The sequence below is a fragment of the Schistocerca cancellata genome, chromosome 9 (assembly GCF_023864275.1).
Source record: "Schistocerca cancellata isolate TAMUIC-IGC-003103 chromosome 9, iqSchCanc2.1, whole genome shotgun sequence".
NCBI lineage: Eukaryota > Metazoa > Arthropoda > Insecta > Orthoptera > Acrididae > Schistocerca > Schistocerca cancellata.
Genome location: NC_064634.1, coordinates 457,582,944 through 457,599,715, shown reverse-complemented (window position 1 = coordinate 457,599,715; position 16,772 = coordinate 457,582,944). Strand labels below are relative to the sequence as shown.

The following is a 16,772-nucleotide window of genomic DNA, read 5'->3' as shown; positions in this document are numbered from 1 at the left end:
GTAACTAACCGGCACCTCCATCCAAAGGACACATCACCGATCGCACTTCCCCCACCTCGCAGACAGGTAACACCAACGAGTTGTGCGCACGTGCCTCCATTCCACGTCACACCGTGGCCGTACCCCGCAACACGCGACGCGCCCCCATCAATCAAATTCATCGCATCGGCCACCCCACCCCGTCGCGTCGCAACCAAAGCGGTAGCTATTGCCGCCGTCCACCCACTCACACACAAAACAACAACAACAACAATTCCGCCCTTCCCGCAAAGGCCATTTGGTGGCCCTGAAAAGGGCCGTTTTTGCCGCTCTCGCAACGGAGGAGCCTTCTCTCCTTCCATTCCAGAGCCACCTCCTTACTTGGAGCTCGTGTACTTGGTCACCGCCTTCGTGCCCTCGCTCACGGCGTGCTTGGCCAGCTCGCCAGGCAGCAACAGCCGCACAGCGGTCTGGATCTCGCGGGACGTGATGGTCGAGCGCTTGTTGTAGTGCGCCAGGCGGGACGCCTCGGCCGCGATGCGCTCGAAAATGTCGTTCACGAAGCTGTTCATGATGCTCATCGCCTTCGACGAGATGCCCGTGTCAGGGTGCACCTGCTTCAGCACCTTGTAGATGTAGATGGCATAGCTCTCCTTCCTCTTGCGCTTCTTCTTCTTGTCGCCCTTCGAAATGTTCTTCTGAGCCTTGCCAGCCTTCTTGGCGGCCTTCCCGCTAGTCTTGGGCGGCATCTCAAACAAGAACGTGAACGTACGGCAGCAACACCAGTAGCAAGCGCTCCGCTCTAGTCAGCGTCTCCCCACACAGTGGCACCCAGCGCGCCCCGCCGCCGCACCTTTACCAGCTCGCCCCGTTGCGGCCGCCGACCAATGGGCCGCGAGCGCAACCGGCCGCCGCACCCGAGAGCATAAAGGACCCCCACCCCTGGCGGCGCCGCCACTCCGCTGCTCGACTCGCTGCGGCTCGCACCGTCCTTCGTCTCGTCTCGTTTTCACACCACAGCCCATCGCCATGTCCGGACGCGGAAAGGGAGGCAAAGTCAAGGGCAAGTCAAAGTCCCGCTCCAGCAGGGCCGGGCTCCAGTTCCCGGTCGGCAGAATCCACCGCCTCCTGCGCAAGGGAAACTACGCCGAGCGCGTCGGCGCCGGGGCGCCCGTCTACCTCGCCGCCGTCATGGAGTACCTCGCGGCTGAGGTGCTCGAGCTGGCCGGAAACGCGGCCCGCGACAACAAGAAGACGCGCATCATCCCGCGCCACCTGCAGCTTGCCATCCGCAACGACGAGGAGCTCAACAAGCTCCTGTCGGGCGTCACCATCGCACAGGGTGGTGTCCTGCCCAACATCCAGGCCGTCCTGCTGCCAAAGAAGACCGAGAAGAAGGCCTAAACAGAGAGGCCAGGCAATCGGCACGCGGACCCGCCGCCCAGCAGCGCTGCGTGCTCCCCTGCACGCAACGCGCTTTGCCGGCCCGGCTCACAACAATCGGCCCTTTTCAGGGCCACCACACAAACCTACGTCCAAAGCAAAATTGCAGTCGTCCTCGCCGCACTTTACTTTAACTTCACTTCCACAGCCGCCGCCGGCAACAAGACCATACCAACTGCTACGATTGCAGGGGGGAGAAATTCTGCGAGGTACCTCGGTGTCACGCCTGACATCCAAGTGTCACATAGGGGAACTTGGCACAAACGCTCACGCCAGGATGCAGATCCTGTACCCTGTTCCCTCGACCCCGCAACAGGCGTAGCGATACTGGAATATGCGCGCCCTGTATGGGGCTGTGCAGCCAGATCGACGATGCATCGCCTACAGAAGGGTCCAAAGCAGAGCGCTCTACGACGGGCCTTACACGTCCCCGCGGCAGACCTGCATAGAACCACTCACAACACGATTCCGCGCCCTGGCACAAGCGTTCTACGCCACCGCGCGGAAGTCAGAAAATGACTGTTACGTCTTGACCCTTGGGCGATATGAACACCACAGGGACAGATGTGCAAGACCCGAGAGTCGCTGCTCCAGCAGTAGCACAGACAGAACACATAATCACTCTCAACAAACAGCAACGTCCGAAAACAAGCACAGTACCGAAGATAAGAACAACACACAGAAAAGAGGAGCAAATGTCCACAGGCGACAATAACCTCCACCAACTCCCCCTCTAACGGTAAGAGGACTAAAAGAGAGAAGAACAAGAAGAGCCGCCGCCATCTTGTCGTCCACAGCCCGTGTGGCCCAACACACACACACACACACACACACACACACCTTGTTTTGTTTCGTTTGCCTCAAGCACCTCCACGCACGCACAGTCGCCTTCCAAACGACAAGACAACGACAGCAATAATGACCACTGCGAGAGGAGCGTGTCGACACACCGCCCTCCACTCCCGCGCGCCCCAAACAAACGAAACAGCTGATCCGGCCGCCTATCGGCACGCCTTGCCTCGGCAACTCCAACGCCGCCGCAAACACACACAGCCAAACCGCGCAAATATTCACCGCCTCTCGCACAACAACAACAACAACAACAACAACACACAGCCCGGCATCTCCATCGATCGATAAACAAAGCAAACACAAAACGCCCTCTCTCGCACACACAGCCACAAGACCCGCTTCCTTTCCTTTCTCCCAGTCACGTCACGTCAGTCAAACGAAAACGAAATGAAGAATGAAAGAAAGAAGGCAGGCAGGCAGGCAGGCAGGCAACACACGCAGCAACAACACAGACTCTTTCGCACTTTTCAATTTCCGAACAGTGTGGTGGCCCTGAAAAGGGCCGTTTTCGTCTCTCCCACGGCCGCGGGAAGGCCAACGCGGCACAGCACACCGGCTGCGACGCGCCTAACCGCCGAAACCGTACAGGGTGCGCCCCTGCCTCTTCAGGGCGTACACCACGTCCATGGCCGTCACAGTCTTGCGCTTGGCGTGCTCAGTGTACGTCACCGCGTCGCGGATCACGTTCTCCAGGAACACCTTCAGCACTCCGCGGGTCTCCTCGTAGATCAGACCAGAGATGCGCTTCACGCCGCCCCTGCGAGCCAGGCGGCGGATCGCGGGCTTCGTGATGCCCTGGATGTTGTCGCGCAACACCTTGCGGTGCCGCTTGGCGCCACCCTTGCCGAGCCCCTTTCCTCCCTTGCCGCGGCCAGTCATCTCTTCTAAATCCTCAAAAAAGCTCAGGCAAGCAAAACGTCTGCTGCAGCGGCTGGCTCCTCACCCGGCGCTAGCGAGTCGGCTACGGTCTGCGCCCAGCGCACGCGCCAGCCCCCCTATATAGACTCTGGCCCGCCCTCCCCCCACCACGCGCAACCGAGGGCATATAAGCGCACCACGGTGGCTGGCGCGCGCCCGTCGCCCGCGGACTCGAGTTAGCGATGCCGCGCGAGACGGACGCACGCGCCGAGCGCTCCGCTCCCGAGCCCGCTAACATGCGTACGACTGCTCCGGCGGACAGGGCCGCGTCCCTGCACGCTACTGGGGTCGAGTCGAGTACGTCAGAGACGCTACCGAGCACCTCTGATAGTACTCCTCCCCCAACGAGCGTCGACGAAAGTGTTATCAACTGTGCACATGCAGTTCGCGTCACCCGCGTTAGTGACACTGCGTTTTCGATCACGCGCGAGTGTTGTGCGTCGATGCAGCAGCCATTGGAGACGCCTCCGGACGTCCCCACAACGCAGCAGGACAGCGAAGATGCACTGCAGCTACTTTTAGGGCTGATGCCACATGCAGCCACTGCTCCTCTTGGCGACGACACGGATAATGAAGAGGAGGAGATGCAGGTGGAAAACCCACAGGCAAACGCCCAAGCCAGTTCGTCACGATCCTCGCGAAAGAGGCAGAAATCGGACGACGAGTCCTCAGCCCCAGACGCGCGCAAATTCCGGAAGGAAAACGCGCCAACCGGGACAACACCGCGCCGCCGCGCGCGCGCCCCAAGGGTTGACAAAGACGGCTTCACGCCAGCGAAGAAGACCGCAAAACCCAGGCAACAGCTGACCACAGCACCCCTTGGCACAAGCAATTCCTTCGACGCCCTCAGCGACTCGGAAGACGAGGACCTGGCGCTGCCACCACCGCAACAGCGACAGACGCCGCCGCCGCTCGTGATCAAGTATGAAGGGCATTTTCGCGAGCTTCAGAACGCTCTTAACTTGCTGATCGGCAGGGACAATTATAGTGTCAGCGTGTCAGGCGAAGACCTGCACAGAGTGAAAGTTAAGAGCAGTGAACACTTCGCAAAAGTGAGTGAAGAGTGTACCAAACGCGGATGGCACTTTTTCACTTACAGCGCCAACAGGAAGAAGCCTATTAAGGTGGTCTTCCGCAAAATACCTCGCAGCATGAAACCTGCAGAGGTTAAAGAAGACCTCGAAGAGATGGGTTACTGCGTTGAGGATGTGATTAGAATGGGACCTCATCGCACCAAAGCGCGAAACCCGCTATTCCTCGTTATTGCGGCCAACACCGCAGAAAACAGGAAGCTGTTCCAACTGAAACGAATAGGCAACATCGAGGTGATTGCTGAAGTTCTTCGTAATAAGGCGGCATATACACAGTGTTTCCGTTGCCTCGAACTTGGCCACTCCACGAAATACTGTGGCATGCCCGCTTTCTGCGTAAAGTGCGGCGAACAGCACGCCACTGAAGGGTGTGAAAAATTGGGAGTGCCGCACAAAGACTTTACACCCAAATGCAAACTGTGCGGCGAAGAACATTGCGCCAACTACAGAGGTTGCACAAAACATAAAGCGTTTGCGGCCCGCGCACGCGGAAACGACGCACAGCAACGACGTGTTCCGGCGGGAAACTCTCACCCACGTGGAGCCCCAGCGCCCGCCAACAGCCGGACAAAGAGAAGACGCGGTCGCCGAGGCCGCGCCACCGGAAGAGCGCATTCCGGAGCGGTCGTCAACCCCGGCCAGCAGCAGGGGGACTCCAACGCCCGGAACAAAGAACCGCAGCGGCACCACAGGCAGCCGCAGAACTCCGCCCCGGCAGCAAAAGGAAATGGCGGACCAGCTCCGCACGCCGCCATACTCCAGGTACCTGCGCGCCAACCCGCTGCCCCTGCAGCAGCTCACCAGGCCGTAGCTCCGCCCTCCCCGCCGCAGCGCGAGGCCAGGACGGCGGCGCAGCGGGTGGTAGCCCCGCCTCCCGCGCCCCTGCCACGGCAAGCGGCCCCCTCGGCCGTTCCTCGCACCGGCCGGGCGGACCAATCAGCGCAGCCCGCCCCGGACCAGAACAGCATGGCGGACTTTCCGGAGCCGCGATGGCGGCAGCAGCGGCCAACCACGGCTCAGCAGCGACCTCCACGGCAGCAGCGGCCAACCACGGTACAGCAGCAAACTCCCGCAGCCCTCGTCGACGCCTGTCAACAAAATGGCGGCATCCGGGAGACTGGAAGCGGCCATGTTGTCGGGCCCCGACAAGATGGCGACCGCATTGACCGCCTCCTCGACACAATGCAGCACATGATGGCTCGGATGTCCGAGCTAATGGCCGCAGTACACCAGGTACTCGCCGTTGCAACATCCTCAGCCCAGCATGCCTGAACACCACAGGAGCACGAGGATCTGCGTGTTCAACGCTAATGGCCTGAGGACGCAAGACGGCGAGTTCCGGCAGTTTCTACGCGACGAAGACATCGACATCTGCCTCGTCGCGGAAACGCACCTAAAGCCTGGCGTACGAGTCGGAGTGGCCAACTACGCCTGCTACCGTTACGACCGACCGACTGCAGGGGGCGGCACGGCTGTTTACGTCCGACGCTCCATTCGTCACCATCGTGTTCCTGTGCCGGAGCTCACTGCAATGGAAGCAGCCGCCGTTGCAGTCGACACCGTGCACGGACGAATCACGTTCGGCGCCGTCTACAGGCCTCCACGCGGTGCACTGAACGCAGAAGACGTTAACAAGCTCCTGTCCCTCCCAGGCAACATCATACTGGGAGGCGACTGGAACGCTAAGCACGCTGCCTGGAACAGCCGCGTCACCAACACCAGCGGTCGACGGTTGCAACGTGTGGTCGAACGACACGACGCGATAGCCGTGGGACCACACGAACCGACCATATACCCAGCAAGAGGGCGTGAGGACGTGCTGGATTTCCTTATCCTTAAAGGAATCCGGCAACACGTAGCAGCCAGCACCCGGACGGCACTCTCCTCAGACCACCTGCCGGTAATCTTCACGCTCGACTCGGAGATAATGCCGATGCGACGACACGGACTCGACCTCAGGGGCATCAACTGGGAAGAGTACCGTGAAAACGTCGCAGAAGCATTGGAGGCTATACCCGACGTCGACGCTGAAGGCGCAGAGGTCGCACTGCAACACTTAACCCAAGCCATCACGGAGGCAGCAACGGCCGCAACACCCGCAAGGCGCCAGGCGGCAGGCGAGCACACGCCGCGCATGCTGCCACGTGCCATAAGGGACCAGATAGCTGCCAAAAACAGGCTGCAACGGGAATGGCAGCTAACCAAGGACCCGAGGACGAAAAGGCAACTGAACAGGCTGCGCCGCCACATCAAGGCAGACGTAGACGCCCACAGGAACGCCGAGTGGGCCGCCAAAATTGGAGGGCTGAACATCGAGGACGGGACGGCGTGGAAGACAATGAAAAGCTTCCTCCGCCGCACTCAGCCCATCCCTCCTCTACAAGTGGGCAACAGATTTGTCAGCGAACCGGACGCCAAGGCAAACGCACTGGCGGACGCGTTCGCTGCAAATTTCACAACAATTGAAGAGCCCGTCGACGAGGAACACTTGCGCTTAGTAGCGGACCGCCTTCCTGTATTTCTCCGCGAACGCGCGGAGGACGACGAGATACAGCCCGTCTCGCCGGAAGAGGTCCAGCTGCAACTTCGCCGCCTGCAACACAAGAAAGCCGGCGGACCAGATAACGTCACTAACATGTTGCTGAAGCAGCTTCCCGACGCCGCAGCACACCATCTTGCGGCAATCTTTAACGGGATACTGCGCACCAGCGTATACCCATCTTGCTGGAAGCATGCGGAGGTAGTTGCCCTTCCCAAGCCAGGGAAGGACACTCGCTTGGCAAAGAACTACCGCCCCATCAGCCTCCTGCCAGCAACATCAAAGGTGTTCGAAAGACTCTACCTGGTCCGCCTGCTGGCCCACGTAAACGCCGAGGGAATTCTCCCCGACGAGCAGTTCGGGTTTCGTCGGGAGCACTCGACGACGCACCAGCTGCTGCGACTGACGGAGGAAGCGTTCGGAGCCGTTGACCGACGTAAGTATTTCGGCGCTCTCTTGCTGGACGTGTCTCGTGCCTTTGACTCCGTGTGGCATGACGGCCTCCTGTACAAGCTTCTTGTGCAGGGGGTACCTGTGTCGCACGTGAGGCTCCTGCAGAGCTATCTGCAGGAAAGGACGTTTCACGTCCGCGCAGCCAGTGGAATTTCCACGGAGCGCCGAATACTTGCGGGTGTACCTCAAGGCTCGGTCATCGGTCCGACGCTGTACTCCCTCTACACCGCCGACCTGCCACGCACGAACCGCGTCCAGACGGCGCTTTATGCTGACGACACGGCGATCTACAGCAGCAGCTGGAGCGTCGACGTCCTGCAGCGGCGTCTACAGGCGGCCACCGACGAGCTCACCGAGTGGGCAATGAAGTGGCGCCTCGCCTACAATGGTGAGAAGAGCCAGGCGATTATCATAGCCAGTCGCCCCTTCCGCCACGACGCGCCAACAGTATCGGTGTGTGGAGTGCCAGTCGAATGGAACGACACCGCCAAGTACCTAGGCGTCACATTAGACCGGCGTCTCACATGGCGGCAGCACGTTGAGAACATCAGGGGCAAGGCGCTGGGTAGGTTGAGGCTGCTCTACCCTGTGCTCAACCCCACGTCAACGCTGCCAGAAGACGTCGGTCTTACACTGTACAAGGCCGCCATACGACCGCTGCTGGAATACGCAGCGGTCGTGTGGGGAAACACGGCCGATACAAATCTGAAGCGCCTACAGACGATCCAAAACAGGGCGCTACGACTGGCACTTCACCTGCCCAAGGACTTCCCAACGGAGGAGCTTCACCGCGTCGCTGCCGTCCAGCCTCTACGCCAGAGGTTTAAGGACGCAGCGACAACTTTCTACAACAAAGCCGAGAGGTCGACCAACCAGCTGGTCAGAGGACTCGGCAGCCGACCACACTGGCGGGCGTCACTACGCTGGCCAGACCTGCTGCGCCGGTAAGATCGATGCAGCAACCATAACAACACTTGTCCCCGTGCAGGACAGCTTAGAAAGTCAAACGCATAACCCATAACCTGATCACACTTAATGTAGGAAAAATAGCGCTAGGCTATTAAAACCTACACCCTAACCATGTGGAACACACTCACACCGTTCCACACATTAGCACACCTGGCGCGCGCCCGTGTCGTCAAGGCAGCACCCGACGCAGCACCTCGCTCGCCTCCACGCCGCTCCGCTACCGCTATGGCCCGCACAAAGCAAACGGCCCGCAAGTCCACCGGCGGAAAGGCGCCGCGCAAACAGCTCGCCACCAAGGCGGCGAGGAAGAGCGCGCCCGCCACCGGCGGCGTCAAGAAGCCCCACCGCTACAGGCCGGGCACCGTCGCCCTGCGAGAAATCAGGCGCTACCAGAAGAGCACAGAGCTGCTCATCCGCAAGCTGCCATTCCAGCGCCTAGTGCGCGAGATCGCCCAGGACTTCAAGACCGACCTGCGCTTCCAGAGCTCCGCGGTCATGGCCCTGCAGGAGGCCAGCGAGGCCTACCTCGTCGGCCTCTTCGAAGACACCAACCTGTGCGCAATCCACGCCAAGCGCGTCACCATCATGCCCAAGGACATCCAGCTCGCGCGCCGCATCCGCGGCGAGCGCGCCTAAACACCGCGCCAGCCGCTGGGCACCGCCCACGCACGCAAACAAACAAAACGGCCCTTTTAAGGGCCACTAACATCACTCCGTCGCGAGCAAACTTTGTCGGTCGCCTCTCGCCCCACAACCAGAGAACCAAAGACAAAACACCGCTTCCACTTCCCGTCCGTCCGCCACAGCCGCTCTCCTCTGCCAGCTTGCTGGCGCGCGCAACAATCAATCAACATCATCCCTCCCCGGCGCGGCGCTCAAAGCGCACAACACCCATCGGCCGACGCCGTCAACCACACGGGTGGCTGGCCGGCCGCCGCTTCGTTTCGAAACAAACAAACAAAACAAAAAACCCGCACCAACGGCCAGCCAGGCACGCAGGCTCGTCCAACGCCACCGACCCTTTCCACATCTCAACGTCCCCCGCCCCCGTTGCAAGAACACACACACAACCAAGACAAGACACATCCGAGGAGAAGGCAGGCAAACAGACAGACAAACCAAAGTATTCAAACAACATGACACAAACCAACCGTCGGCCGGCCGCGACCAAAAACGGCGACAAGCAACCGCTACCGCCGCCCGCACCCGCCACCGACCCCCCGCAATCCAACCACCACGGCACGCAAACAGTATCCACACACGGGCATACAGAAACGCCAGACGGCACAACCACACCGCAACACGACAATCAAAACCTTCCCGACGTGCTTTGATGGCCCTGAGAAGGGCCGTTTTGGGCCGCGCGTCTCTTGCGCGCCACTAGACGACGGGGACGGGGGGGGGTGGGGACGACGGAGTCAACCGCCAACCCTTCCTTTCCTTTCCCATTCCTTTCTTCTTCTCCTCTACTTCTTCTTCTTGGGCGACGCCTTCGCCTTAGACGGCGTCGTCGCCTTCTTCGGGCGCGGCGCCTTCGGCTTCTTCGTCGGAACCTTGGCGGCCTTCTTCGCCTTCGACGGCGACTTGGCCTTGGCCGGCTTGGCAGCAGCCGCCTTCTTCGCACCGGCGGGAGCGGCCGACGCCGCAGACGCCTTCTTGGCGGCGCCCGCCTTCCGACCAGTCGCCGCCTTCACGCCACCAGCCTTCTTTGCGCCGGCCGCACGGGCACCCTTCTTCTCCTTGCTGGCCGGAGCGGCGCGCTTCTTCTTGGCACCGCCAGCACGAGCCTTGCCGCCCTCAGCCGCCCCGCCGCCGGCGCCGGCAAGCTTGAAAGAGCCGGACGCGCCCTTCCCCTTCGTCTGCACCAGCTCGCCCGCCACCACGGCCGACTTGAGGTACTTCTTGATAAACGGCGCCAGCTTCTCCGCGTCCAGCTTGTAGTGCGCGGCAATGTACTTCTTGATCGCCTGCAGCGACGATCCGCCGCGCTCCTTCAGACTCTTGATGGCGGCCGTCACCATCTCAGAGGTGCGCGGGTGCGCAGGCTTGGCGCGCGGCTTCTTCGCAGACGACGCAGACTTTGCCTTCTTCGTAGTGCCGGTGGCGGCGGGTGCCGCAGCAGTCTCGTTCGTAGCCGCCTGATCTGCCATTTCGACGACGCGCGTTAACACACAACACAGCGAGCAGCGAGAGCGAGAAGAGACACGCAGCGAGCGGAGCGCACAGCAGAGGAATAGCCGCCTCGCGCCACAGGCCCAGCCAGTGTCGCGGGCGGGCGCGGACGGCCGAGAGAGCGGCCGCCACTCTGCGCGCCGCCGCGCCGCGCCTCCCGCGCTTGCTACCGCCCAACGTCCGACAGCCTGTGCGGAGCAGCCCCACACCTGCGCCACAACCACCCGCGCCTTTCAAACCACCGAGGATGGGGCTACACACAGCCACACCACAGTCGCCAACCAGTCGCCACGGCAGCGCCGCAAACCACGGCCAAACTGCAGCCACCGCGCGCTACAGCCTGGGTCGGCCCGCCGAGAATCGCCGCCCACGCCCAAATGCCGCCCCCACAGCCCCAGCCGGCGACCGGCCACAATGGCCAAACCTTCGGCAAAGGCCCCACACCGTCGCCGCGGCAGCCCGGCCAGCGCGGCCGGCGCCACAGCCACACAAGAGGAGGCGTGCGGCGATGACGGCCGTGCAAACGCACCTCCGCCGCCCCATCGCCCTCCCACCGTTTCCCGATCGGCCCGCAGCCGTCGGGCCACGTCCTCCTCCTCTCGCCCGCCAACATTCACAGCCCTTTCGTTCGTTTCCCAACAATTTCAATTGTGCCCGCCGCAAAAAACGGGCGCCGCCTGCAAAGCAACATGCTCCGCCGGAGCGCCCCTCGCCGCTTACGAGCCAACCCCTCGCCCGAGGCAAACCGAAATCCGCAACTACAGACCAACCCAATCTGCCGTCAGCACACACGACAGCCAACATCACGCGTTACGAGTTAGACATTAGGTTCACACGTCTCGGTTAGGTTCGGTGGACGTGGGTTAGGTTAAGGGCACTTGGGTTAGGTTAAGCATTCAAAACACACGTCAGGCGTCAGAGGTTAGGTTACGTTACGTTACATTAAGGTTAGGTTAGGTTAGGTTAGGGGCACTTGGGTTAGGTTAAGGGTCGGTGTTAGGTTAAGCGTCAAACTTAGGTTAAGCATTCAAACCACACGTCGGGCGTCCGAGGTTAGGTTAGGTTAGGTTAAGGCCACTTGGGTTAGGTTAAGCCTCAAACTTAGGTTAAGCATTCAAACACACGTCGGGCGTCAGGTGGCCGCAGCAGCCGCACCTACCTACCCACCCACCTCACGGCCGGACAGCTTGGCTTACTTGGCGCTGAGGCTGACCTCACCGCACCTCACCTCACGCTACGCAACGCTACACAGGTTCGGTTCGCTCAGCTTAGGCTTAGAGCTTAAGCGCCGAGGTCGGATTACGTTGGTTCACCTTCGGGCGCCACACTTTGGGTGTAAAGGTCGCGTCGGGTCGTCGGCACGCCGCAAAAACAAAAACAAAAGCGAAGCCACAGACAACGCCGACAAACGGGCAGCACGACCACGACCAGATACCGAGACACACGGACCACCCACCGGCCAAAGGGCACCAAACAACAAACCAGAGCACCACGTGTCGACCAGAGCAACCCGCCGCTCACGCGACGTGGCTGGCACCGAAGGGCCGCCGCAACTGCGCTTTCCGCGCCGGGCCGGATGCACGTGCGGCAACACCACCACCGCACACAGCCGCTGTTCAACATCAACCAACAACACGCCGCGGTCGCAGCCTCAACGCCAGCACACGTTTGCACCACCATTCACACGCACCGCACAAACAGCTGTCGCCGACAACACAAACACACCGCAACGACGCCGCCGCCTCTACTTGTGCCGGCCACCCACCCCACCGACGGCGCACCTGTCGCCAGCCGGCAGTCGGCAGTCGGCACGGGAAACGCACACCGCCACTTCGCTCGCGCGCACGCCACCAACCAGTCGTCGTCTCCAAAAACAACAAACAAACATAGGGCAGGCAACAAATCGCCTCGCACGAACCGTCCACAAAACTATCAAAGCACAGCCTCTGGCTAACGGCCACGACGCAGCGGCACGCTGCTCCTTTCCCCGCCCCACTCCATTCACAAAGTCACGCGACACCTTTCCGCCACTACGCGCAGCCGCACCCGACGCCCGTGGCAACGACACAACTACTGCACTATCCACCGTACACACAGCCAGCCAGCCAGCCAGCCAGCCAAAACCACACCAACGACCCAAACACGCACGTGCAACGGCACGCCCCAAACCAGTCAACGTCGACAACCACACGCACGGCTGGAAACAGGCGTCCTTCCACGTTGCCATCAAGCTACACACAAGACACAAGGAACCAACAACAGCACGCCTGCCCGCCCGCCCCACTCTCACGCCGCAAAAAGCACACCGAAACCGCCAAACGCACATTCCCATCGCACTGACACCGACCGGCTCGCTACCACCACACCTCTCGGCAGCCGTTTCGCAGACATGACACGGCGCGACATGACATCACGACCAACTCTCCTTTCCCCGACGCCTTCGGCCGGAGCACAACGCCGCCAATTCGCCACACAGTCACACACACTCACAGTCGACAAGCGCCCGCCCTCCCTGCACGACGCCGCGCAGCAAACGCGCCCGCAAACACATACCCTCTCCTCTCTCTCGGCCGCCCGACGCGCCAACCGCCACACCGCCAGCCACTCGCAATTGTGCACTGCCGCCAGCCACACGTCCAACACGCCGCGCCGCCTCCGGCCACCCGCCAGGGGGCGCTCACGTCCGCGACAACAGCGCGGCCCGCCGGGCCAAACCGAACCGAGCCGCCCGCCGCTGCTCTGCACATCTTCCTGCGCGCATCAACAAAACGAGGCAAGCGAGCACACCCCGTCACAACGCCACATCACGCAAATGCCGTGCCGACCTCTTGTGTCTACCGCCTAAATTGCACTCACCAGCCGCCCCTTCTTCTTCCTATCTATCTATCTGTGCGTCTGTGTCGGTCCGCGCGTGACGCCTCTCAACATCCGCCGTCGCCGTCCCCGTTTCCGCCCCAATGCCATCGTCGCGCCGCCGCCTCCTCCTCCTCCGCCGCCCCTGTCCGGCCCGCACCACACCATACACCGCTGCTTGTCCCGGCCGTTGCCACCAAAGGCGCCTACCGCAAACGCGCCACGCCGCAGCCCCCGTGCGTGCATCTCCGTGCCGACGCTGCCTCTCTGCCCTCCCGCACGCACTCGACCGACCGACATGCACTGCGTCGACGGCCTCGACAACACAGTCTCTGGGCTCCGCACTGCGTGTTCCGGTACGCGCGCTCAAACACCTATGTACTCATTACCAGCGATGGCGAGGCACCACACAATCTCTGACCAGAGAGTTTCTTATCGTCGCTAGTCTGCGCCACACGACACTAGTGGCACGTAGCGGGTCGGCAGGAACAGTTGTCATCTCTATGTGGCGGGTCGGGAGAGGTCGTAGTCAGTCGACGACAGTATTAGCGAGTGGACGATTGTACTGAGCGGGCGGCGGCGTGCTCTTCTCGCGACTCTGGTCTCCGTTCGGGACGATGCATATTGTTATAAAAGGTAAGGTAATGAAGCTGCATTGCGCAAATCTAATAATGTATGTCAATTGTAACTATTTTCTTCACAACAAAATGCCCCAATAATACTTTGTTTCCAAAGTAACTTTTTTTTAAAGGTAAAACCATTCATTTCCATTTAAAGAATATTTCCTCCAACAATCAAAAAATTAAATGTGAGCCGGCATTCATTGCACGAAGCTGTGTACAGGTATCTACAGTTAAGAGCACATATAGATGCAGTTTGTTTCCTCTTTTGCCTTTTTTTTTCATTGACGTAACGATCTTTTGCTCTTTTTTTTTGTTTTTTATTCTGATTTGTACGTAGGCTGTTTGTTTACATTTTTTTTTATTGGTAATGCCACGTAGCGCTCTGTGTGAAAATCACTGCCTGTGCCGTGTGCAGTCAGTGGCCAGTTTGCATTGTTGTCATATGAACCTGCTATAGCTGGATGTGAACAGCGCGTACCGTTGCGCAGTTAGGGGTGAGCCGCCAGCACTGGTGCATGTGAGGAGAGATATGGCGGACTTTTCAAATTACATATATTATGACTTGTGATGATATTAAGGGTAAATACATTGTTTGTTGTTCTCTATTAAAATCTTTACTTTGCTAACTATCCCTATCAGTAGTTAGTGCCCTCCGTAGTTTGAATCTCTTATTTAGCTGGCAGTAGTGGTGCTCGCTGTATTGCCGTACTTCGAGTAATGACGATTTTTGTGAGGTAAGTGATTTCCGAAAGGTGTACTTTAATGTTACTCAGGGCCATTCTTTTGCAGGGATCTTTGATAGTCAGATTGCGTTGCGCTCAAAATATAGTGTGTCACTTTAAGCGCAGTTTTGTATACATTGTTGTTCAAAGGGGGACGTTTCAGAATACAGGGCCGAAGGTCAGCCAGCGCTGCCCTTACAACGTTTATCGGGTTTTCAATTATGTCTCTTGAGATGTTCATGGTTCATTATTTCCATTCATCATATTATCGCGCGTTTCCCATCAATCTTCGTTCGTTCATTTTCTAGGGACGTTAACAACATTCTGGCACATTTTTATCATCATTCACGCACTCACTTACTTACGACTATTTGTGCGGGGAGGTTACACTTGGGTCCATTTCCATTTACATTCAATGTTGATAGACCTTTTTTTTGTTGTTGTTTTGTTGCTGGCAGGTTACAAACGCCTCATTTTATGTTGGTTGCAGCGTTTTTCTCCTTCTTCTAGTGTTTTCCCCGCTCTCACCACCGCCCCCGCCCCTCCCGCATCCGTCGGTCTCACCACGTTCACTGACAGCCGCGTCTGCGGCTACACCACAACACAACAACGGCCCCCTCCCGGCAACCCATTCGTTTTCTCTTCTTTTGCACAAAAACAACGCCGCACGCGCCAGCCGAGCGCAGCGCAAGCCACCCACACCGCGCCCCTCCCCGTCTTTATAGCCCCCGCTTCTTGTTTTCTTCGTTTGCCCCCTCCCATCTCCCGAATGCCATGCCATGCCATGCCAGCAGCGTTACGCGTGCCCCTCCCCTGTCCACACACTACCGCGAAACGAACAGCCTTCCGGGCCACATGCAGGGCACGCCCACCGCCATTCCCGGACGCAATTCTCGAAACAACACACACACACACACAAAATGAACGCACTATCCCCACTTCGCTTCTCTCTCTCTCTCTCTCTCTCTCTCGTCCCTTCCCTTTAACGAAAGACAAACAAACCCCAGTTAACACACTTTCTCGACACCTTCATGTAGGGAGGGAGGGAGGGAGGGAGGGAGGGTGCGTGCGTTGTCTCGACCGTGACGGCAACCATCGACGATCCATTTCCCCCACTGGTAAAACATGTTCACTAACACCTACAGACATCATTCCGTACACACACAATGGCTTTGCACACGAACATAGACGGCACGGGCACTGTCGTACATTCTTCCTCAGAACCATCTCAACGAACGTTACATACACATCCGGGAAAGCAAAGCAAAGCAACGCAACGCAACGCACACAATTCAGCCGTCAAAGGTAACGTTCACCACGGCAGACACTTGCCGCCGCGCCGTTACACGCATTTCAGTGCGGCTACAATACACCTCCGACACGGGAACGTTCCGTTGCTCTACACCGCGTTTCTCCGTTTTGTTTGGTTTTTTTTTCTTTTTTCTCTCTCTCTACTTTTTTTCTTCCCCTCTGTCCTTTCCTCCACCATTCTCTCCTCACGTTCTGCCCAGACATTCGACCGATCACAGAGGTTCACCTTTCGGTAACCGTTCTCAGCGCGACGGTATGACGGGTGTTCAAGACGTACCGTTGCGTGATGCCGGTGTACCGCGCCGATCGACAGTTTCCCAGAGGCGACGGATCGGACCACATCACCGACACACACAAACACGTGTGCGCACATTCGCCAAAGCGACCGTCGTCTTCTAGCGTCGCGCTTACTGTACTGTACTGTACTGCACTGGACTGGACACGCGTGCATGCATCTTCAATGACGACGTCGGTGTGCGTGCGTCGTACGCACAAGCAGACACAGTCAGTCAGACACGACTATCGAAATCAGAGTCGGAGGGAAGGTACATCATCGTGCGTGTCGCCCGTACAATGCAATACACATTGGTGTCTCAATGCGCGTTCATTTAAACGTCACTCACACGCCTCCACGCTGCAGCATTTACAGACACATCTCACCCTCGCCATGTATGGCGTGCAAACCGACCCGAAAAAACGGCCGTCGTTACACACTGACATTCCCAACAATCGCGTTTCGTTTCCATCCGTCACGTAACTAACCGGCACCTCCATCCAAAGGACACATCACCGATCGCACTTCCCCCACCTCGCAGACAGGTAACACCAACGAGTTGTGCGCACGTGC

General features: G+C 59.3%; 1 protein-coding gene across 1 annotated transcript in view; it reads left to right on the top strand.

Moving 5' to 3' along the window:
- Positions 1-3,374: 3,374 nt before the first annotated feature.
- Positions 3,375-16,772, top strand: part of LOC126101495 (serine/arginine repetitive matrix protein 1-like) — a 32,667-nt gene continuing 19,269 nt past the window's right edge. Inside the window, exons 1-2 of the mRNA XM_049912141.1 lie at positions 3,375-4,244; positions 4,626-5,516. Of these exons, the coding sequence (XP_049768098.1) occupies positions 3,375-4,244; positions 4,626-5,516 (1,761 nt within the window). The remainder of the gene's footprint in view (positions 4,245-4,625; positions 5,517-16,772) is intronic.